General features: G+C 43.3%; 1 protein-coding gene across 1 annotated transcript in view; it reads left to right on the top strand.

Annotated features, from left to right (window-relative positions):
* POP1 (POP1 homolog, ribonuclease P/MRP subunit) overlaps positions 1-21,168 on the top strand; it is a 48,149-nt gene extending 26,981 nt beyond the window's left edge. The window contains exons 12-16 of the mRNA XM_036264020.1: positions 7,133-7,248; positions 9,578-9,769; positions 11,501-11,655; positions 19,016-19,357; positions 20,514-21,168. Coding sequence (XP_036119913.1) covers positions 7,133-7,248; positions 9,578-9,769; positions 11,501-11,655; positions 19,016-19,357; positions 20,514-21,168 — 1,460 coding nt within the window. The remainder of the gene's footprint in view (positions 1-7,132; positions 7,249-9,577; positions 9,770-11,500; positions 11,656-19,015; positions 19,358-20,513) is intronic.
* Positions 21,169-24,304: the final 3,136 nt, after the last annotated feature.

The following is a 24,304-nucleotide window of genomic DNA, read 5'->3' on the forward strand; positions in this document are numbered from 1 at the left end:
TATCCTTTTACAGTATTGTAGTAAGGAAACTGTTTTCTTGAGTTCTTGGAGCCATTCTAGAAAATTATTGAACGTGGGTATTGGGGGGGTCTTGGATCAGACCCCTGTATAGCAGTTGGCATCTGAAGTGGGAGCAGTCTTGTTGAACTGAGCCCCTAGCCTGTGGGATCTGCCCTCTCTAGGTAGATAGTGTTAGAATTGAGATAAATTGTAGGACACTCAGCTGATGTTGGAGAATTGCTTTTTGTCAGAAAAACACCTGAACACTTGGAATTGAGTGGTGTAACCAAGCAGAGTTTGTCCACCCTGCACTGGATAGCCAGTTACGCTGACACCAGGTGCAGTGAGAAAAAGTGGTGGTTATTGTATAGTACCACACAACGGAGAAGGGGCATCTTGTGCAGGAGAAACCGGGACTCCCAGTGGTTTATAGACAAGGGGTTTTATAGAGCAAAAATCACCAGTAAGGGGTTTGGGGTCGCTGGTCTTGCTGATTGGTCAGGAGTGAAGTCAGGGCAGTCTATCACTGTTTTAGTCTTTTTTTTTTTTTTTTTACTTTGTTATTAATTTTTTTTTCAATTAATATATATATTTTTTTATTTTATTTTTTTGTTACAGATATTTTACCTTTTTTACCCCATTGGCACCCCCCTCCCCACCCCACCCCCGCCCCATCCCCGGCTTCGTTGTCCATGTCCATTGGTCATGCATACATGCATATAAGTTCTGTGGTTTATCTCTTCCCACCGCCCCCACCCCCTCTTCTGAGGGATGTCAGTCTGTGCCCTACTTCCATGTGTCTGGGTCTACTGTATTCCTCAGACTGTTATGTTCATTATATTCCTTATATAAGTGAGATCATGTGGTATTTGTCTTTTTCTGCTTGGCTTATTTCACTTAGGATAATACTTTCCAGGTCCCTCCATGTCATCTCAAAGGATAAGAGATCTTTCTTTCTTACCGCTGCATAGTACTCCATTGTGTGTATATGTACCACAGCTTTTTTATCCATTCATCCACTGATGGACACTTGGGCTGTTTCCAGATCTTAGCTATAGTAAATAGTGCTGCTATAAACATGGGGGTACATATATTCTTCCTGATTGGTGTTTCAGGCTTCTTAGGGTATATGCCTAGAAGTGGGATCACTGGGTCAAATGGAAGTTCAATTTTTAATTTTTTGAGGTAACACCATATTGTTTTCCACAGCGGCTGCACCAGTCTGCATTCCCACCAGCAGTGTATTAGAGTCCCCTTTTCTCCACACCCTCGCCAACACTTGTTGTTTGATGATTTGTTGATGGCGGCCATTCTGACAGGTGTGAAGTGATACCTCATTGTTGTTTTAATTTGCATCTCTCTGATGATTAGTGATGTTGAGCATTTCTTCATATGTCTCTTAGCCATTTGTATGTCCTGTTTGGAGAGGTGTCTATTCAGCTCCTCTGCCCGTTTTTTAATTGGGTTCTTTGTCTTCCTTTTGTTGAGTTGTATGAGCACTCTATATATATTGGAAATTAACCCCTTATCTGATACATCATTGGCAATGATGTTCTCCCATACAGTGGGTTGCCTTTCCATTTTGATGATTGTTTCTTTTGCTGTGCAGAAGCTTTTTAGTTTGATGTAGTCCCATGTGTTCATTTTTTCCTTTGTTTCTGTTGCCTTAGGTGATGTATCAGTGAAAATTCTGCTCTGTACGATGTCCGAAATTTTGTTGCCTACATTTTCTTCTAGAATTTTTATGGATTCACGGGTCACATTTAAGTCTTTTATCCATTTTGACTTTATTTTTGTGTATGGTGTAAGTTGATGGTCTAGTTTCATTTTTTTGCATGTAGCTGTCCAATTTTCCCAACACCATTTATTAAAGAGGCTGTCTTTACTCCACTGTATGCTCTTGCCACCTTTGTCAAATATTAATTGAGCGTATTGCTTTGGCTCCATTTCTGGGTTTTCAGTTCTGTTCCACTGGTCTATATGCCTGTTCTTGTGCCAGTACCAGGCTGTTTTGGTTACAGTCGCTTTGTAGTATAACCTGATATCTGGTATTGTGATCCCACCTACTTTGTTCTTCTTTTTCAAGATTGCTGTGGCTATTCGGGGTATCACTGTTTTAGTCTTGAGGTCAGCTTCTGTATTCTTCAGTCTGGTGTCATGAGGATGTGACCAGGGGTCCTTCTGCTTTAGGGCTCAGGAGCTAAAACACAGCTGAGCTTAACAGAAACCCATACCTTGTGGCCCTTAATCAAGGCCTGGCCATTGTTTCTGGCTACCTGAGGAGGTTAATGACTAGTGAGCTAAGGCTTACCAGGCATGCTGTGAACAAACTGACTGACGGAAGAGAGTGTTGGGGCTACATATTAACTCAAAATCATACATTAAGTCAGGACTCAGTTTCAATTGTTCATTCACTTTGTGGGCTGAAGAACATTTTAATGATATATTAGGTTGTCTTGATGTGCAGGGGTAGAAGGTGTACATCGTGTGACTCTTACTCAATGTATGCTATTATTTCTGCTGTCTTGGTTATTTATTTTTTCTGCAGTCTAACAGGCCCTGGGCTAAACAGTCTCTCTAGTGGTTAACAGGTACTATGTGACTTCCTTGAGGCCGTTAGTCCAAACTAGCATGCAAAACTATTTTTTTTTTAAAATTTAAGATATTTTCTGAGAGAGGTGGTTATTAACTCCCTGGCTTCAGTAGTAACAGTACAGAGAGGGAAACAGTTTTCTCTTTCAGTGAAGAACCTCAGTGATGATGCATATTCTCAGATGCTTTGAGAAAGTTTACTTGATCATTTGGTTCATGCATCTGAATTAATATGCTTTTTTGCAAATCTTTTCAACTTCATTACCATAGCCTTTCTCTAAGTACCTGGTTTTCTGGGGGAGGCTTTACAATATAATCTCTGTTATTTTAGTATTTGCTCTCCTTATCATCTGCTAATTTGATTTGATATATTATTTTAACTAGTCTTTGTCTTCCAGAGATGAATCTGTTTTAGAAAATATTGAACATATATTGTGTTCATGGGCTTTTTTTTTTTAATCTTTCTCTCCACACACTCTTTGGTAGCATGTACCCAACACACAGGAACAGTGTGTGTGATAGTGGGTCACTTCACTTTTGATAGTTTTTGTAAGCATTTTTAGAGTGCTGACAATCTGCACTCGACTTTCAGAAGTGCCCAGTTTGCAGTCATTTTTTTTTTATCCTCACTCGAGGACCTTTTTTTTGCATTTATCTTCAGATAGAGTGGGAGGGAGAGAGAGAGAGAAACATCGATGTGAGAGAGACACATCGACTGGTTGCCACCCACACAACCCCATCCGGGGCTGGAGACCAACTGAAACCGAGGTACGTGCCCTTAGCGGGAACCGAACCCGGGACTCTCTGGTCTGCCTGCCAACGCTCTAAGCTCTGAGCCAAACCGGCCAGGGCCAATTTGCAGTCATTTTGCCATGACTTCTCAGTTTCTACTTTTGGGAGAAAAAACCTTCTAACAGTTTTATTTGGGTCCCTTTAAAGGGCTCCCCTATTTCTGCATATTCAATTAAAAATGGAGTATATTTGACGGCTGTAACTTTGGTTTATTCAATTCCCAAGTGCTTAAGGCTTTTAAAATTAGTTTTCTTTGCTTCTCTAAGTAAAACTTACTCAGAATGTTTTAATTTAAAATTTGGTGATCTTCATATATTTAAGAAAGGAGAAAAGCTATTTTCTCCAATTTTAAGGTCATAATTCTGGAGTTATGTAGTCAATGAGAAGGTTTTTGTCTGGGTCGGAAAGAATATGCTTTATAAGAGTCTTGGGGGAAAGAATTAGTAGTGCATTCAGAATTCATGCTGTTCTGGGTACACTGAGGTGCATGCTAACTTAGCAGGTAATGTTTTTTTATCTCACTAGTGAAGACTATTGGCCTAAAAGGACCTTACCCTTTGCCTTCAGACATACTTTACTTTATTTTAAATGGACTTTATATTTTAGAGCAGTTTATAGGTTGACAGCAGAATCGTGTGGAAAGTACAGCGAGTTCCTATTTACCACCTGCCCCCACACATGCACAGCCTCCCGTGCTATCAACATCCTGCGTCAGAGTGGTGTGTTTGTTTCCACTCAGGAACCGCTACGGACATGTCATTATTACCCAAGTCCATGGTTTACATTAGGGTTCATTCTTGGTGTTGCATATTCTATAGTTTTGGACAATTGTATATTGACATGTATCTATCATTATACAGTGACATGCTTCATGACATGATAGCATTGTAGCGTCATATAGAATTTATTTATTTATTTATTTATTTTTTATCTTCACCCGAGGACATTTTAGGACATTTTTTTTGTTCAGATAGAGTGGGAAGGAGAGAGAGGGAGAGAGAGAAAGAGAGAAACAACGTGAAAGGGACACATCGAGTGATTGCCACCCACACAACCCCAACCAGGGCCCAGGACAAACTGCAACCCAGGTACATGCCCTTAGCGGGAACCGAACCTGGGTCTCTCTGGACCGCGGGCCAACGCTCTAACTGCTGAGCCAAACCGGCCAGGGCTAGAATTTATTTTTAATTTAAAATTTTTTATTTATTTTTGTTACAGATGTTTCTCCTTTTACCCCATTGACACCCTTATCCCGATCCCCCCCACCCCCGCCCCATCTCCAGCATTGTTGTCTACGTCCATGGTTATGCATACGTGCATATAAGTTCTGTGGTTTATCTTTTCCTTCCCCCCCCCCCCGACCCCCTCTTCTGAGGTTTGTCAGTCTGTACCCTACTTCTATGTCTCTGGGTCTATTTTGTTCATCAGTTTGTCTTATTCATTATATTCCACAAATAAGTGAGATCATGTGATATTTGTCTTTCTCTGATTGGCTTGTTTCACTTAGCATAATACTCTCCAGGTTCCTCCATGTAGTCTCGAAGGATAAGATTTCTTTCTTTCTTACAGCTGCATAGTACTCTATTGTGTATATGTACCATAGCTTTTTTATCCACTCATCTATTGATGGACACTTGGGCTGTTTCCAGATCTTAGCTATTGTAAATAGTGCTGCTATGAACATGGGGGTACATATATTCTTCCTGATTGGTGTTCCAGGCTTCTTAGGATATATTCCTAGAAGTGGGATCACTGGGTTAAATGACAGATCAATTTTTAACTTTTTGAGGAAACACCATAGTGTTTTCTGTAGGGGCTGCACCAGTCTGCATTCCCACCAGCAGTGTACTAGGGTAGCCTTTTCTCCACACCCTCGCCTGCACTTGTTTGATGATTTGTTGATGGCAGCCATTCTGGCAGGTGTGAATTGATACCTCATTGTTGTTTCATACAGAATTTCACTGTTCAAGTCTGCTGTGTTCCACATATTCATCCCTCTCTCCCTCCCCTCAGCCCTGGATCCTTTCACTGTCTCTGTAGTTTTTTGCCTTTTCCAGAACGTCATATAGTTGGAATCCTATAGTATATAGCCTTTCACATTGGCTTCTTTCACTTAGCGATATGCATTTAAGTTTCTTCCATATCTTTTCATGGCTTGATAGCTCCTCCCTCCCTCCCTCCCTCCCTCCCTCCCTCCCTCCCTCCCTCCCTCCCTCCCTCCTTCCTTCCTTCCTTCCTTCCTTCCTTCCTTCCTTCCTTCCTTCCTTCCTTCCTTCCTTCCTTCCTTCCTTCCTTCCTAAATTACTGAGACAATTTATTTCTTACTTGCTCTGAAGAGAAAAAAATACTGCTGTGTTAGGTGGGAGTTTGCCCTTCCCTGTTCTGGGTAAGGTGGACAGAACTTTCAGGCCGAGGAGCCCTAGCTGGGGGCTTCCTGCAGACTCTGGGAGGTGGTGGGAGGCAGCTTTATGCCAGTATGGGCAGCTCATTTCTTTTTCTGAATGATGTTCTGTTGTCTGGATGTACCATCCACTTTGTTTTATCTATTTGTTATTACTTGTTAGCATATTTGAAGATGAGGTCCTGCTTTCCTGTGCCTTTACACCCTAAGTGTCAGCCATCTCTGTCTGCAGCAGTCTGGATAAAATTCAGTTCTGTCGCTCAGATCAGTGCGGCGCCCCACAGGGAAGCGTTCTGGGTGGACAGAGGCTGTTTGAAGTGGAGCTGGTTCGCGCCTCGTGAGGCCACGTGAGCTCGCGGCAAACAGCACTGTTAACTGAGACACTGTTGGTGGCTGTGCCCATGAGGAAGAGCAGTGTCCTAGAAGCAGTTGCTGCTTTTAAGGGCATTTCTTTCTCAGATCTGTTAATCAATTTAATTTTTTCTAACTGTTCTCCCTTGAAATCTGTCACATTATGGCCCAGTCACTTCCAACTTCTTTCTTTCCAGCCATTGGACCCACACAGGTGTGTCCCTTTGAATGACCTTCCTCTGTTGGCATTTTAGGACCATAGTCAAAACTCATGAATTGTCTGATTTTTTTCTTTTAATTTGTCAATCAGAAGTAGATATGGAAGATTTTTAAACCCCCCTCGTGATGAAAACACTGCATGTAGGAAGTCTCTGCTGTCAATGTGTATGTTTATAACTGGAAAAGTTCCTTCTCCTTTCCCACTAGGTACTATTTGGCATGGTGTGGCTTCTTTAAAGGAATATATTTCACAGAGAATATGCTCAGTTTAAAGGAATGGAAAAAAAATGTTTTATAGAAAGGAATAAATAGTTCAATAAGAAAGGGTTACCAGAGATTTGAAATAGTAGGGCTGAAGAAGAAGACGGTATCTGTTGTCTCACCACCATTGAGCCAGGAATACTACAAAGAGCCCAGAAGACGGTGTTAGGTAACACAGGGCTTGTGCTGTCATTGCATGTTGTCGTTTGCCTCTGCAATGGTGCCTAGACTTTGATGATCTTAACTGGAATTAGGCAGTCACTTAATGGCAATTATATGTGATGTTTGTATTTTCTTCACTAAAAATAAATGTTCAAAAACTAAGTTAGGAGTCTTTGCTATTTCACAAATTATGCAACCAACTGTAAAAATAATTTAATTTCTAGTCAAGTATATTCTTCTACAGAAGTGTCTGTGAAATATTTTCTTGTAACCAAAGGTCAACTGACCACATTTAGACTTTGACTTTATTGATCTGAAGGATGTGGTTTGAAGGCTATTTCTTTTCCCTCTTAGATAATGAGAAAGTTAGACAGCTGCTTCTGGAGGGTGTGCCTGTGGAATGTACGCATAGCTTTATTTGGAACCAAGCTATCTGTAAGAGTGTCACAGAGAATAAAATCTCGGATCAGGTAACTAACGGTGTAAGGATTGTTGGTAAAGTTATGAAGACAGGTTGAAACTCATCACTTGAGAGAACATAAAAGTTACTTTGTACTTTATAGAATCACATAGACTTTTTGTTTTCAAACAATTTACTGGTCCCTTACTTATGATACATACTATGGGTTTTATTTTGTTTTCTGTTCTTAGAAAAGAGTAATCTCTAGAAAAAGTTAACACAGAGACTTTTTCTTGAAATGATAATCTTATGGTTTAAATACATGTTTTTCTTTCATTTTTTCCTCATTAAATGTTCTCTTTCTTTATTAATTTATGTGCTCTCCTATCTTTAATTGTACATTGATTGTGGTCCTACTAGAACCAGGCATTGTCTTAGATGATGGGGTAGATGACTATTAGATACAATCAGAGAAGTACAGGGTACAAAGGAAGCCCAAAGAAGGGACGCTAAGTCCAGATTATAGAAATTAGGGAAAGCTTCCTGGATGGAGGAGCTGGTATTTGAGCTGACTCTTAGCGGGCAGTTAGAATTAACCTGACTTTTTGGGGCCAGGGCGGCAGTAGAGAAAGGTTTGCTGAAAGTGAGCATGTGTAAGGGCCCAGGCCCCAAACAGGCCTGTGTGTTCAGGAATTTTCAAGTAGATCAGGAGCTTGGAGTCAAGGGTGGGGCAAGAGATGAAACTGATGTGATAAATAGGGGCCAGAGCATAAAAGACATGGGATTTTAAGGATCTGGACTGAAGATGTAGGGCACCATTGAAGGTTTTAATGGGCCGTGACATGATCACATTTCTCTCCAGCAGCACAGTGGAGGGTAGATGAGACTACGGATGGGGATTTGGGTGGAGGAGCTGGCGAGAGGACTTGTGGTTGGATGGCCTTAAAAGAGACCCTGGAAATAGTCTATGATGTAGGACATGATGGGGACCTGAGTTGTGGTAGTGTGGCTGGGATTTAATCCCTATTCCTGGAGGGTAAAATTGATAAGACTCCGTGGTTGACTGGAAGATGGGTGGTGAGAAAGGAGACTTGTGGGTTAGCTCCTGGGTCTAGATTGGGTTTAGGAGCCCAGCTAAAAGAGAGCCAAAGCCAGGTCTGCCTTATCGCAGCTGTATTCCCAAGTTCTAGAACAGTGTTTAGCACATAACAGGTGCTCAGTACATATTTGAAAGAATGAGTAAAGGAATGAACAGAAAGTGTTTGAATGGATGAGTGAATGAGGGAATGAACTGTGAGCATTGTGGCACCATTTAGCTAACGTGGGGACTACAGGAGGAAAGTGAGTGTAGCGGGAAAGATGAGTTTAATCTTGGATAAACTGGGTTGGAAGGGCCTTGGGACTTCCCACAGCAGATGTCCAGGAGGCTGGTTTCAATCCCTGGAAACTCACAAAGGAAGACTTGAAAAAGGAGAATTAGGACTTGGTCATGGCTTGAAGGCATCTGTGAGGCAGCCGTCAGACTGTAGCCTGGAGGCAGGCTCTTGGGTAGTTTTCTCAGAGTGGTTAGCCTCTCCCTACCTGTTCATCTCTGCACAGCAGGCAAGAAACATTAGAAAGAATGTTAGCTACTCCCTATAGTCCACTTAACAAATACTTTATAGCATCTTCTATTTTAAGACTGGGTGAGAAATTTTCTTGAGAGCCAGAGTATTGTTCCACTTGGGCCTCCTGGAGAAGTTGTTAATTATGTGTTTTTTACTTCATGACAGATCTTAACCAAAATAAATGTAGGGACAGAGTATCAAAAAATAAGACTAATCCTGATAAAATAAATTAGTGGAATGAATATACATTTTATAACTTTGAATCATCTAGTATATTCTTCCCCATATTTAAGATAATTTGGTATTTTCTATTTTTTTTTTTTTTAATCCTCAACCGAGGACATTTTTTTTTGCATTTTTTGTTCAGACAGAGCGGGGGGGGGGGGGGGGGGGAGGAGGAGAGAGAGAGAGAGAGAAACATCGATGTGAAGGGACACATTGGGTGGTTGCCACCCGCACGACCAACCAGGGCCGGGGACAAACTGCAACCGAGGTACGTGCCCTTAGCGGGAACCGAACCCGGGTCTCTCTGTACCGCAGGCCGGTGCTCTAACCGCTGAGCCAAACCGGCCAGGGCTAATTTGGTATTTTCTATCAAAGCACCTACACAGAGAAAATCATCATAGGAGGAAATACCTTTTACTTAAAATGTGTCACTTTTATTTATTGAGAATACTTTTTTCTTCCTTTTTAAAAGCGCATGTAACTTTCTAAAGCTGCTAATAGGGAGACCCGGTAGAATCTCCCAGAAGACTAGGGTTGTTTGTCTTGAATTATTTTTTTCCACTTTAGGATTTAAACCGGAAGAGAAGTGAATTGCTGGTGCCTGGATCACAGCTTGTTTTAGGTCCCCACGAATCCAAGATACCTCTCCTTTTGATCCAACAGCCAGGAAAAGTGACTGGTGATGACCGACGAGGCTGGGGAAGCGGCTGGGATGTGCTTCTCCCAAAGGGCTGGGGCATGGCTTTCTGGATTCCATTTGTAAGTTACGTTCTGATTCTGACTAAGAGCTGCAACGTTTAAAATACATTCCTAATAAATACCAAGTGCTGACAATGTTCCAGACCTGATGCACAGCTTTGAAATGGAGTTATTTTTCTGCCCTCTGAGCTACTGTCCTGATGCAAGAGACTTCATAACGTCCTTGGGGCCAGGGTTTATTAATAAGAATTGTGCTGACATACTGTGAATTTCTGAAGTTTTAAGAGTGGCCTGATTTTTAAATAGTAGTGGCAACAAAATGTTGATTTTTTTTTTTACTTGAAGAAATTTGTTAGTTTTAAAGCAGTTTTTCTAATTTTCTAATTTTTATAGATGAGTAGAATATATTTTTGTTGAAAGTGCTGGCCATATACTCCTATTTATTAACTAAACATTTTTTGTTTTTGGTACGTGCCCTTAGCGGGAATTGAACCTGGGACTCTCTTGTCCGCAGGCCGATGCTCCAACCCCTGAGCCAAACCGGCCAGGGCTATTAACTAAACATTTTTATTACAATCTAATATGTGGGTTTTTTTGGCGGGGGGGGGGGGGTTAGTTTAAATATTACTTTGAACTAGAGAGTATAAAAGACACACAAAAGCTGGTAGATCTATGCAGATAATTTGATTATGACTAGTGCAAGGGATATTCTGCTAATTATTTGGGAGTGGGAATATTTTTAAATAATTCTGATTTTTAAATTATGAAAGGTGTCGGGCATACAAAAAAGTATACATACTGAATAATAACTCTTGTGTTCCCTTCACCTGCCATCCAGCTTAAGAAATAAAACATCACAGATCCATTGGAAGCATTCTGTAGCCCTCTCCAGTTCCTTCTCCCTCCCTCCTCCTAAATCACTGTTCTGTTTTTGGTGTTTGTCACTACCATGCATGTTTTTATAGCTCTTTAAAGTATCCTAAAATAAAATGACATATTTGACGTTTTTAAACTTCATATACCTCACTGTATATATGCTTAGCAGCTTGCTGTATTGACTCAGCATTGAGATTTTTCTACATTGATTGATGAAGCTTTACTTACACTTTATATACCTCACTTTATATAAGGTTGATTTAATTTATTTTTTACTGTTGTATGGTAGGTAGTTCATTATAGGATTTCCTCACAATTTATCCATTCTTTTTTAAATATTATTGATTGATTTTAGACAGAGAGAAAGGGAGGGAGAGAGCGAGAAAGAGAGAGAGGGAAACATCAGTTTGCTGTTCCACCCATTTATGCATTCATTGGTTGATTTTTTTTTTTTTTTTTTATCCTCACCCGAGGACATTTTTCCATTTTTTGTACAGACAGAGTGGGAGGGAGAGAGAGGAAGAGAGAGAGAGAGAGAGAGAAACATCGATGTGAAAGGGACACATCGAGTGGCTGCCACCCGCACGACCAACCAGGGCCGGGGACAAACTGCAACCAAGGTACATGCCCTTAGCGGGAACCGAACCCGGGTCTCTCCGGACCGCAGGCGGGCGCTCTAACCGCTGAGCCAAACTGGCCAGGGCTCATTGGTTGATTTTTATATGTGTCCTGACCAGTGATTGAACCTACAACATTGGTGTAGGGATGATGATCTAACCAACTGAGCTACTTGGCCAGGGCTATCCATTCTTTTTCAATGGTCATTTAGGTTTTTTCCCCATTTACCCCATACAAACAATGAAGCAGTTTTCCTTTAATGTGGATATTGACAGGATCTCTTGGACATTCTTTCAGATCTATCGAGGTGCAAGAGTGGGAGGATTAAAAGAAGCTATAGTGCATTCTCAGTATAAAAGGTCACCTTACATCCCAGGTGATTTCCCAGACTGCTCTGCTGGGATTCTGTTTGCTGAAGAACAAGCCAGGAATCTTCTTGAGAAGTACAAAAGGTAAGAAATTGGCTTCTCTAGTTGATAATGTCTGAAGAGGAAGAGGAGCGCTTACTCACATTGGCCAATAATGTTTGGATTGGCTTCGGTGACTCTTACTCTATAATGTGGAGTTTTCACAGACCTTTCCTTAAGTTCAGCATTACTGAGACATAATTAAGTCAGGAGGTTGTCTTATGTCTGGTGTTTATAGGCTCATCCAGGTTACAAACCCTTCCCTTGGTCATTTGCTTACATTGATAATGGTGTACACCATTTTAGGTGCTTTTAGGTGCTTATTAGTAGATTTCCACTCTCAACCCTGCCCCCTCAAAATGGAAATTGAGTTTTTTATAACTGATTATAGAGATAATACATATGACATTTATTTTTTTATTAATTAATGTTTGTTACAGATGTTTCTCCTTTTTTCCCTACTGATTCCCCCCTTCCTCTCCCTTCCTGACCTGTCCCCAGCTTTGTTGTCCATGTCCATTGTTCATGCACACATGCATATAAGTTCTGTGGTTTATCTCTCCCCCACCATCCCCTCTTCTGGGGATTGTCAGTCTGTACCCCACTTCCACATCTCTGGGACTACCCCATTCCTCAGACTGTTATGTTCATTATGTTCTACAAATAAGTGAGATCATATGATACTTGTCTTTCTCTGTTTGGCTTGTTTCACATAGAATGATACTTTCCAGATCCCTCCATGTAGTCTCAAAGGATAAGAGATCTTTCTTTCTTATAGCTGCGTAGTACTCCATTGTGTATATGTACCACTGCTTTTTTATCCATTCATCTACTGATGGACACTTGGGCTGTTTCCAGATCTTAGCTATTGTAAATAGTGCTGCTATGAACATGGGGGTACATATATTCTTTCTGATTGGTGTTTCAGGCTTCTTAAGGTATATTCCTAGAAGTGGGATCACTGGGTCAAATGGCAGTTCAATTTTTAATTTTTTGAGGTAACACCGTATTATTTTTCATAGTGGCTGCACCAGTCTGCATTTCCACCAGCAGTGTACTAGAGTCCCCTTTTCTCCACACCCTCGCCAACACTTGTTGTTTGATGATTTGTTGATGGCAGCCATTCTGACAGGTGTGAGGTGATACCTCATTGTTGTTTTAATTTGCATCTCTCTGATGATTAGTGATGTTGAGCATTTCTTAATATGTCTCTTAGCCATTTGTATGTCCTGTTTGGAGAGGTGTCTATTCAGCTCCTCTGCCCATTTTTTAATTGGGTTCTTTGTCTTCCTTTTGTGGAGTTGTATGGGCACTCTATATATATTGGAAATTAACCCCTTATCTGATATATCATTGGCAATGATGTTCTCCCATACAGTGGGTTGCCTTTCCATTTTGATGATTGTATCTTTCGCGGTGCAGAAACTTTTGAGTTTGATGTAGTCCCATGTGTTCATTTTCTCCTTTGTTTCTGTTGCCTTAGGTGATGTATCAGTGAAAATTTTTCTGCGTATGATGTCTGAAATTTTGTTGCCTACAGTTTCTTCTAGGATTTTTATGGATTTTTGAGTCACATTTAAGTCTTTCATCCATTTTGAGTTTATTCTTGTGTAGGGTGTAAGTTGATGGTCTAGTTTCATTTTTCTGCATGTAGCTGTCCAATTTTCCCAACACCATTTATTAAAGAGGCTGTCCTTACTCCACTGTATGCTCTTGTCCCCTTTGTCAAATATTAATTGAGCATATTGACTTGGGTCCATTTCTGGGTTCTCTGTTCTGTTCCACTGGTCTATATATATGACATATTAATGAAACTATGAAAACATAAAATACTTTATATTTTAAATTATATTTTATTTTTAAAAAATTCTCACCTGAGGACATTTTCTCATTTATCTTCAGATAGAGTGGGAGGGAGGGGGAGAGAGAGAAGGAAACATGGACACGAGAGAGACACATCCATTGGTTGCCTCCTGCATGACCCGACCAGGGTTGGGGACTGAACCACAACTGAGGTACATGCCTTTGACCGGAATCAAGCCTGCGAGTCTTTGGTCCATGGGCAGATGCTCTAACCGTTGAGTCAAACTGGCCAGGGCCATAAAATACTTTATAAACTGGTACATTTCTTTTTTTCTTTTTAATTAATTAATTTTTGTTACAGATGTTTCTTCTTTTTCCCCCAGACACCCTCCTCCCTATCCTGTGCATACCCCCCCCCCCACAAGCATTGTTGCCTATGTCCATTGGTTACGCATACATGCATATAAGTTCTCTGGTTTATCTCATCCCTCCTCTCTGCCCCCCTTCTCTGAAGTTTGGTGTATTTCTTTCATTCAGAGAGATAAGCACTGTCTTGACATTTTAGGATCTGTCCATCTAGACATTTTTTTCTTTTCTTTTGTGATTAGGGGGAGTGAACAATGAGGGACTTTTTTTCCTTTATACTGTGAAGTCCATGCTAACATCAGGAACCTGTATTTCCAATCACCTGTCGGCTCTCGGAAGCACAGAAACTCACTTGCTTGTTGTGGCATCTGTGATATCTAGCTAGTGCCTGGTGCACAGTGGGCTAATTGAATGTTGTAGTTTCTTTCTTTTTTTTTTTAATCCTCATCTGAGGACTTTTTTCCATTTTTTGTTCAGATAGGGTGGGAGGGAGAGAGAGGAAGAGAGAGAGAGAAACATTGACGTGAAAGGGACACATCGAGTGGCTGCCACCCGCACGACCAACCAGGGCCGGGGACAAACTGCAACCGAATTACGCGCCCTTAGCAGGAACTGAATCTGGATCTTTCCAGACCGTAGGCCGACACTCTAACCACTGAGCAAACTGGCCAGGGCAAATGTTGTAGTTTCTTGATTGTGAGTGCCACAATTGTGCTTTCCTGTTCATTGCTGCACCCACAGAGACAGGCAGTACCTGGCTTTCAAACGGCTTGACTGATGGACGGATGGATGGATGGATGGATGGATGGATGGATGGATGGATGAGTGAGTGAGTGAATTAACAGGGTACATTGCTGGATTGCTAGCTCATGAGTTCTGAGGGCAGCGATCATGCATTATTTGTCCTTGTGGGCCTTATAATATGTAGCTGAGGGTCTTCTATGTGTTTGTTAAGTAATAATTGACAATAATACATACTTATTTCTTACTCTTTAGATTCTTATGCATGCAACTTTTTCATAAATACAATTAAAAAATATTACATATACTATTTTAAAACCTGCTTTTTTCATTTAATGTTATATAATAGATAGTTTTCTCATATCAATAAGGGCCAGACGCTAAATATTTTTGGCTTTGTGGGTCCTTTGGTTTCCATGGCAACTGCTCAGCTCTGCCATTGTGGTGCAAAAGCAGCCACAGGAGATACATAAATGAATGAGCACGGCTTTGTTCCAGTCTCACTTTATGGACCCTCAGATTTGAATTTTATATCATTTTCATGTGCCATAAAGTATTATTCTTTTGTTTGTTTCCAACCATTTAAAAATGTAAAAACCATCCTCAGCTCATGGGTCATAAAAAGTAGACCGTGGGCCAGGTTTAGCCTGTGAGTCATAGTTGGCCATCTCTTGCTCGAAATATAACTGAATGGCTGCTCAGGACTCCAGTATGGATATACTATAATTTATCAGTGGCTCTTTAGGTAATTTCTGATTGTTTGCTTTGTGCTTCTGTGAACAGCCATCCATATGCATCTTTACATGTTTGTCTGATTTAGTCATTCATTTAGCACATGTCTATTTGGAGCCTATTATGTGTCAGACACCTTTCTAAGCACTGGGGCTATAGCAGTAGAAGGCAGGCTATGTCTGTGCCTGCCCTCGTTGAGCTTTTATATGCGCACACACACACACACACACACACACACACACACACACACATTTTATTTTAATCCTCACCTGAAGATATTTTTTCATTGATTTTTATATAGGGTGGAAAGGAGGTGGAGAGAGAAAGAGAAACATCAATGTAAGAGAGACACATCGATTGGTTGCCTCCTGTACAACCCTGACCGGGGACAGGAATTATACCTGCAACCATTTGGTGTGTGGGCTGATGCTCTAACCATTGAGCAACACTGGCCAGGGCATGAGATGTCATTTTTTATGGCCGAGTAATATTCCATTGTATGTACCATATCTTCTTTAGTCATTCATCTATTGGTGGACACTTAGGTTGTTTTCATATCTTGGCTGTTGTAAATAATGCCAGTGAACATAGGGGTGCATATATCTTTTTGAATTAGTGTTTTTGTTTTTTTAAAATAGATCCAGAATTGGAATTATTGGGTCCCCTGGTACTTCTATTTTTAATTTTTTTTTTTATCCTCACCTGAGGACATTTCTCCATTTTCTGTTCAGGTAGAGTGGGAGGGAGAGAGAGAGGAACAGAGAGAGAGAGAGAAACATCGACGCCAAAGGGACACATCGAGTGGCTGCCACCCACACGACCAACCAGGGCCGGGGACAAACTGCAACCGAGGCACGCGCCCCTAGCGGGAACCGAACCCGGGTCTCTTGGGACCACAGGCTGATGCTCTAACCGCTGAGCCAAACTGGCTGGGGCTATTTTTAATTTTTTGAGGAACCGCCATACTGTTTGCCACAGTGGCTGCACCAATTTGTAATCCCACCACTAGTGCACAAGGGTTCCCTCTTCTCCACATCCTTGTCAACATGTTATTTGTTGTCTTTTTGATGATAGCCATTCTGACAGGTGTAAGGTGGTATCTCATTGTGGTTTAGATTTGCATTTTCTGATGATTAGTTATGTGGAGCATCTTTTCATGTGTCTGTTGGCCATCTGTGTGTCCTCTTTGGAGAAATGTTTGTTCAGGTTTCTGCCTCCCCCTTTTTTTAATCCTCTCCCAATAATATTTTTCTATTTATCTCAGTTAGAGTGGGAGGGGGAGGGAGAGAGGGAGGGAGGGAGGGAGAGAGAGAGAGAGAGAGAGAGAGAGAGAGAGAGAGAGAGAGAGAGAAGCATCGATGTGAGAAAGACACATTGATTGGTTGCCTCCCGCATGACTCTGATCAGGGCCGGGGACAAACCGCAACCAAGGTACATGCCCTTGACTGGAATCGAACCCGTGGCTCTTTGGTTGGGCTTACGCTCTAACCACTGAGCCAAATTGGCCAGGGCGAATCTGCCCACTTTTAAAATTTTTTGTCTTTATTGATTTTAGAGAGAGAGGAAGGGAGAGGGAAATAGAGATAGAAACAGCGATAAGAGAGAACATTGATTAGCCACCTCCTGCATGCCCCCCACTGGGGATTAGGCCCACAACCTGGCATATGCCCTGACTGGGAATTGAACCAGCGACCTTTTGGTGCATGGATCCACGCTCAACCACGGAGACACACCAGTCGGGCCCATTTTTTTTATATCCTCACCCGAGGACGTTTTTCCATTTTTTGTTCAGATAGAGTGGGAGGGAGAGAGAGGAAGAGAGAGAGAGAGAGAGAAACATCTACATGAAAGGGACACATCGAGTGGTTGCCACCCGCACCACCAACCAGGGCTGGGGACAAACTACAACCGAGGTACGCACCCTTAGCAGGAACTGAACCCGGGTGTCTCTGGACCGCAGGCCTACGCTCTAACCGCTGAGCCAAACTGGCCAGGGCTGGGCCCATTTTTTAATTGTAGTGTTTGTTTTATTGATGTTGAGTTGTATGAGTTCTTTATAAATTTTTGGGTATTAACCTCTTATTGAATATGTTATTTGTACTTCTGTCATTCAAGAGTTGCCTTTGCATTTTGTTGATGATTTAGATAAAAAAAAGATGCAGCCCTGGCTGGTTTGGCTCAGAGGTTAGAGCGTCGGCCTGTAGTCCAGAGAAACCTGGGTTCGGTTCCCGCTAGGGGCACGTACCTCGGTTGCGGTTTGTCCCCAGCCCTGGTTGGTCGTGCGGGTGGCAACCACTCGATGTGTCCCTTTCACGTCCATGTTTTTCTCTCTCTCTCTCCCTCCCCACTCTATCTGAACAAAAAATGGAAAAATGTCCTCGGGTGAGGATAAAAAAAAAAAAGATGCACATGTTAAGGATTTGATATTCTGTTGACAGATTGCTGTTTGTCCTAATTTAGGATTTTACCTGTAGTTCTGAGGGGGCCTCTTTTTCCTCACTCTCGCTAACATAGGCTATTATCTGTCTTAATATTAACAAAACTAGTAGGTGAAAAAATGACAACTTATTGTAGTAATTTTTGTTTGTTTGCTTACTAGTGAAGTTGGGTATTTTTAAGTGTGTTAAAGGTCTCTGGATGAGACAAGCACCCTTGGAATGTTTTTCACCAGTTTCTTGGGGTGTGGGAGAACATCTGGGGTTCTGGGCATGCCACAGAGTGAGAACTAAATGGGGGAAAGAATGTCGGCCTGTCCCAGGGGACACCTTCAGTCTGAGGACGCAGTCTGGGACTCCCTGAAAGTCCTCCAGCCCACAGTGGCCAGCAGCCAGGCCGCGTCCTCCCTCTTAGGGTCAGTAAGTACCAGAGCAGACCCTGGTTCTCCGCAGCTTGGGGCACTTCTCAGAGGTTCTCCCTCATGCAGACATTGCTGGAAAGGTCAGTTGGTGTCACCCCTGTGGAGGACAGTCTGGAAATATTTGTCAAAATTGCACATGCTAATAATAAATACTCTGCCTCAGCACCTCCACGCCCGGGAATTGACCCTCTGTGTCCACGTGCACTTGGGCAGCATGTTCAGGGTCACTCATTGTAGCCCTGCTTGTGGAAGCAAAAGCCTGACAATAAGCAAACAGCCCCACAATAGAGGACTCACAAAACGGGATCTCTTGATGTACTGATACAAATGATCTCTAAGTTATTTTGTTAAGTGAAAAAAGGAAAGTTGGGTGAAAAGGACTGTGTCTGGTGTGCCACCATTGTCTAAAAATGGGTAAAAAAAGATGAAAGAAATAGGTACATATCTGCTTCTGTGTACATGAAATATCTCTGGAAGGCTCTATGAGGAACTGATAATGGTACTTGCTGTCTCTGTGGAGGGCAGCTGGGTCACTAGAGGTCAAGAGTGAGAGAAAAACTTCATCACACCTCTTGTCGCCTTTGAACTGAGAACCCTGTGAATGTGTGTGGACATCACCGCACAACTCCAGGGACGCCACTTCCTTGCAGTCTTTGGGAATGGCACTCCCTGGAGTTGTGCAGTAGCCACATGAGGCTACTTTGTGGATGCATCGTTAAAATAAAAACTGAAAGAAACAGAAAAGCTTGGCCTGTAGAGTTGGTTATTCTTCTTTATTATATTTCTTAGGAATCTTCTTTGGTATGTTTATTTTCTTAAATAGAGATACAGCACAATGACCATAACTATTTTAGTTGCCTCATCCTAAATTATTCAAAATTGGCTCTCCTCTTTGGTTTTCACTAGATGCCCTCCTGCAAAACGGCCCAACTATGTTAAGCTGGGCACTCTGGCACCTTTCTGCTATCCCTGGGAGCAGTTAACGCGAGACTGGGAATCAAGAGTCCAGGCCCAAGAGGAATCGTCTGCAGCGCCCTCTCGGAGTGGTGGGGAGAATGACTTGAGAGGAGACTGGGTGCCTTGTGCTCCCACGCCTGAAAAAACCCGTCAGGTGTCCGATGAGGTGGACTCATCCCTACACGACTCCCATGAGCCCGAGGGAGTGATGGACACAGAGGGCCTGGCCCAGGCGGGGACTGAGTGGGGATCGGGCCAGGATGCCACTGGCAGTCTCCTCTGCGTTCTTAGGTAAGTGCACTCGACTTCTGGATACATTTTGGATGGTCTCTCTTAATACTGACCAGACTGCACGTTATTGTTCCTTGAGGCAAAGCCCAAGTGAATTTTTGGACTTTCATAGAGAGAGCCCATGGAAACAGCTAAAGCATATCTGATTTGGGGATGATACTACCTGATGAAATGATTTGAAATACTGTCATCCAGAGGCCTAAACCAAGACAGTTTTTCAAATGACCTATTTCCTTGAGTCTGCTCACAAAGCAGCACCTTTATGAGTGTATCTCAGGTAATGAAGAACACCTGCAAACTCTAGCGAGCACTCTTTGCTTTAAATCACTGAGTCAGATGTTTTTCTCCTTCCTTTTGAATGATCTGAATTTGTGGCCAATCAGGTGCCGATTCATTGTGCTGTCGTATCATAGAGGCTGCCATATAAAATGTGTCTGCTCAGTACTGCTGCAGGCCATTCGCGTCTGCTTCTCAGTTACCCTTTGTTCTGTGCTCTGGTTTTTCTTATTTATTTATCTTGTGCTCTGATTTTTTATAAAGTGCTCACCCCTCTTGCCTTATACTTATTTTTTTTCATGTAACTCCCTTAGTTTCTTTTTTAATGAACATATCAGCTCCTCTTTAATCCCTTCACTGTGAGCACAGCCTTAGATGCCATTCCACTGTCTTATTTTTCTTTGCCTTCAACTTTTTAAACCTTTAGTCTTTCTGCCTCAGAATAGTGGACACATAAAAAGTAAAATATAACTACAGCCCTGGCCGGTTTGGCTCAGCGGTTAGAGCGTCGGCCTGCAGTCCAGAGAGACCTGGGTTCGGTACCCGCTAAGGGCATGTACCTCGGTTGCAGTTTGTCCCCGGCCCTGGTTGGTCGTGCGGGTGGCAGCCACTCGATGTGTCCCTTTCACATCGATGTTTCTCTTTCCCTCTCTCTCCCTCCTACTCTATCTGAACAAAAAATGGAAAAAATGCCCTCGGGTGAGGATAAAAAAAAAAGTAAAATATAATTACAAAAATGCATTGTTCATTTTTAATTTTTTTAAAAATTGGAATTTTGATCCTTTCCCACACAGAGTATAAAAAATTACACGAACTATAGTAATGTCTGATCTTCTAATTGCATATTTTCTCCCTGAACAAAATATCCTCAAACATGTAGGAGGAGACCATCACTGAAGCAGCTGTCAGCCTGGTGTGGGCCCGGACCTGGGGACAGTTGGGCAGCCCGGCGAACTTCCAGCAGGGGGCAGCAAGAGCTAACTCCAGAGGCCTGCCTGTCCATCTTGGCCCGCTTCCCCAGGGCCCTGGTGTGGGTCAGCCTGTCCCTGCTCAGGAAGGGCAGCCCTGAGCCACACACTATGATCTGTGTCCCAGCCAAGGAGGACCTCCTGCAGCTCAGTCAAGACCCGCTCTACTGCGGGCCGCAGGAATCCAAGCACAGTGACCCATTCAAGAGCAAGATCCGGAAACAGAAAGAGAAGAAGAAAATAGAGAAGAGGCAGAGCCGCGGGTGTGCTGCGTCTGAGAGCCTGACAGCGAGGGGCCCCACTGCAGGGCATCCAGCTCCGACCCAGGGCCTGTGGCCAGGCCCACTTCCCGATGTGACTTCTCACTGCTCCAGAGTGCTCCTGGGCTTTGTCACACAGGGCGACTTCTCCATGGCTGTGGGCTGTGGAGAAGCCCTGGGCTTTGTTAGTTTGACAGGCTTGCTGGATATGCTGTCCTCCCAGCCAGCAGCGGAGAGGGGCCTGGTGTTACTGAGGCCTCCAGCCTCTCTGCAGTATCGCTTTGCCAGGATGGCCATTGAGGTGTGAATGCTGGTCTGCGTCCTTGCTGGGGACAGATGGTAACTGTTTGCCATCTTCTGTTCTGAAATATCGTGAAATTCCTTGGAAACAAGAATAATAATAAAAAAAGACGTATTATGCAAATGGATGAAATGTTTACATCATTCCAATAATATCATTCATTTCCATGTTTCTTTCTCCTTGCTGTAATACTGTGAAATTATTTGGCATATATAGCCCAAAGCTTTTCTGTTACGATTTCTAGGTCTGTGTCATTCTTGCTGGAAACAAGTAGAAGCTTTGTTTTCTTGTCCCCTTTCTTATTAGAAACAAAGGGCTGTCAGGTCTGTGTAAAAACCTTGTAGTCCAGTGATAAGCAATGATGGTTTAATGATTTGATTGTTACAGAAGAGGCAAAGACTATAAACATTGGCCTTTGTACCTGAAATGTGGGCCCCCCCACCTGGCCATGTTCAGTTCTGTGCTGTAATCAGCATGCCCGACACTTGACGCCATAAAGGAGGAAGTCACGGGAAATTTATTGCTGCCCCTTTGCAGGCGGGTCGGCCTGTGGTGAGTGTTAGGGTGAAATTACAATGGGGTCTCTGATTTTATCGCCCCTGTCCTCTGTTGTTGACCAACACACGATCCTCGGAGTTACTTAAATATTTCTGGGCTTTTTGTTTCTGCAAAGAATTTTTCAAAGCCATAGAGGAGCATTTCAAAAACATGTTTTGTGAAATGTGTCCCTCCCCCACCCCCCCGCAATGAAGAGAGATTCCAAGGACAGAGTGGAAACTCTGGGTTAAAGGACTTCTAGAACCTTCATGTGTACATTGTGAATCTCCAGGAAGCAGGTAGTGGTCTATGGTGTTTTCTAAATCTTTTTTGCAAGGAGCGCTGTGTAGGACCTGTGTTCTCAGGGGTGTACTTTGGGAAATGTAGCCGTACTGTGCGATACTTACTCCGCAAGGTGATGGTGACAATGACGAGCTGCTTTTCAACATCCGTGCAGTCACATTGTCCATCTGACATCTTGAGCAGAGCGTAAAAGAGGCCTCGTCCTGTCCCATAGGAAGAGTGGGGTCATCACTGCTTCTTTTCACTTGCAGAGAAACTAGGTGCTCATAAACGTTAAGTCACCGTGTATGTCTCACCCATCCCCGCAGTCCCTTATTTTCCTGCCGTAAATTCCTAGCAGAGCTTGAGTGGGATTTTTTTTATAATTTAAATTGTACAGTTAGGCATTATTTCCTGTAAATGCACTGGGTTTTTGCAGTTGCATCTGTCAGTAAATACCTTTAGGAGTGATGAGTTGGGGAGAGATACAGAAGTGTTACAGCAGCTGATGAAGTGTCTGGTGTTTCCCTCTCCCCAGACCTCTAGGTGTATTTGTGTCCAACCCAAAGGAGACTGAAAACAACAACAACAGTATAACTCAGTGGTGTCTGTGAACAATAAATAAGAATGTCACCTGACGCTCTTTCGTGGATATTTATTGCAGCGTCCCTCGTTTGTTTTCTAGGCTCCAGGCCACTTCATCTGTGCCTAGCTCCCTTGATGACAGGAGTCTGAGTGTGCTGTGCGTCACTGGGGCCTGCTGCCCGTGCTCGTCACAGGGACAGGCCGTGCTTTGCTTTGCGGTGGTAGGTCAGACTGTGCTGAAACATAGACTAGCATTTCCCAAAACATATTCCTGGAAGAACGTGTTTCACAGCTAAATAAATGTGGGGGGATGCCGTATGCCGCATCCTTCCATCGCCGATGCAGCGGCTGTTAGTCTGCTCGAGGCTCTGCATTTCCTGCGGGAGGGAGATGTCCTTCCCAGGCACCCTTCCCACTTGCCCGCTCGCGCGCTCTTTTTCCTTTTTTCTGCCTAGCTGTTGTCTAGAGAACGCTAGTTTCATGGAATATACTGGACGTGTTTAGTTTGATCCTACTAGATGCCTGCTGAGCTACCAAATAAGTACAGCATGGCCCCTGCCCTCTTGTCGAGGGGCAGGGCTTGCAAAGTTCATAAAGTCAGGGAGTGTCCAAAAAAGCAGACTTGTGATCTGAACACCCAGAGACCAGCTCCACCCCTGAGTTGTGTGTGAAACAGAATTTATTCTTTCGGTGTGGTTACACTCTGGTTTGTTTTACATTATATAAGTCATATTTTTATGTTAATAACCTATATTCATCATAGACAAATTAGAAAATGCAGATAAGCAACAGTAACAAATCACCTGGATTTTCACCTCCCCTCCCCGGGGGTAACCACTGTACCTTTCCGGTACACATCCTTCTAGGCTTTGAGATGTGTGTTGTTGTTTCCTTTTAAGGAAAACAGCATCAGTAACTGCTTATATAAAAACGTCTGTGGGCCCTGGCCGGTTTGGCTCAGCGGTTAGAGCATCGGCCTGCGGTCCGGAGAGACCCGGGTTCGGTTCCCGCTAAGGGCATGTACCTCGGTTGCAGTTTGTCCCCGGCCCTGGTTGGTTGTGCGGGTGGCGACCGCTCGATGTGTCCCTTTCACATCAATGTTTCTCTCTCTCTCTGTTCCTCTCTCTCCCTCCCACTCTATCTGAACAAAGAATGGAAAAATGTCCTCGGGTGAGGATGATTAAAAAAAACAAAAACAAAAAACGTCTGTGGAACACACGTGCAGCCCAAGTGCAGGTCGCCAGTTCCTCATGGAGCTTGACTAGTGGGAAGCCTCACGCTCATGCTGCTTTTCATGGAAGTGGGAGGTTCGCAGGCGCATCTAGTCCTGCATGTGGCATTGCCCGTCTCGTCTGCTGCACATGCAGGGTGGCTTCTTTCTTCCCAGCCGGTGGGACAGGAAGGGGCAGCTGAGGCTGCATGGACTCCATACAGCCTTACCGGATGTCCTTGTGGCCTGAGGCCTGGGGAGCACAGACGCCAGGTCCAGGACTGTGCTGCCTAGCAGATGACAGAAGGTAACAGACCAGCAGCTGCGGGTGACGGAGCAGCAGTGCCGTCACCCAGCACACCGAGGACCACAGGTACAGTCTTTCCCTTGACGACGGCTTTCGTTCCTGGCTGCACATGAGAATCCCCTGATAGCCCAGACGTCCCCCCAGTCCCAGGCTGGGCCCAAGCATCAGTGTTAGAAGCTCCCAGGCCGTTCTGATGCGTGACCGGGGCAGGGGACTGTGGC

This window comes from Molossus molossus, unplaced genomic scaffold, assembly GCF_014108415.1.
Source record: "Molossus molossus isolate mMolMol1 unplaced genomic scaffold, mMolMol1.p scaffold_m16_p_16, whole genome shotgun sequence".
Lineage (NCBI taxonomy): Eukaryota > Metazoa > Chordata > Mammalia > Chiroptera > Molossidae > Molossus > Molossus molossus.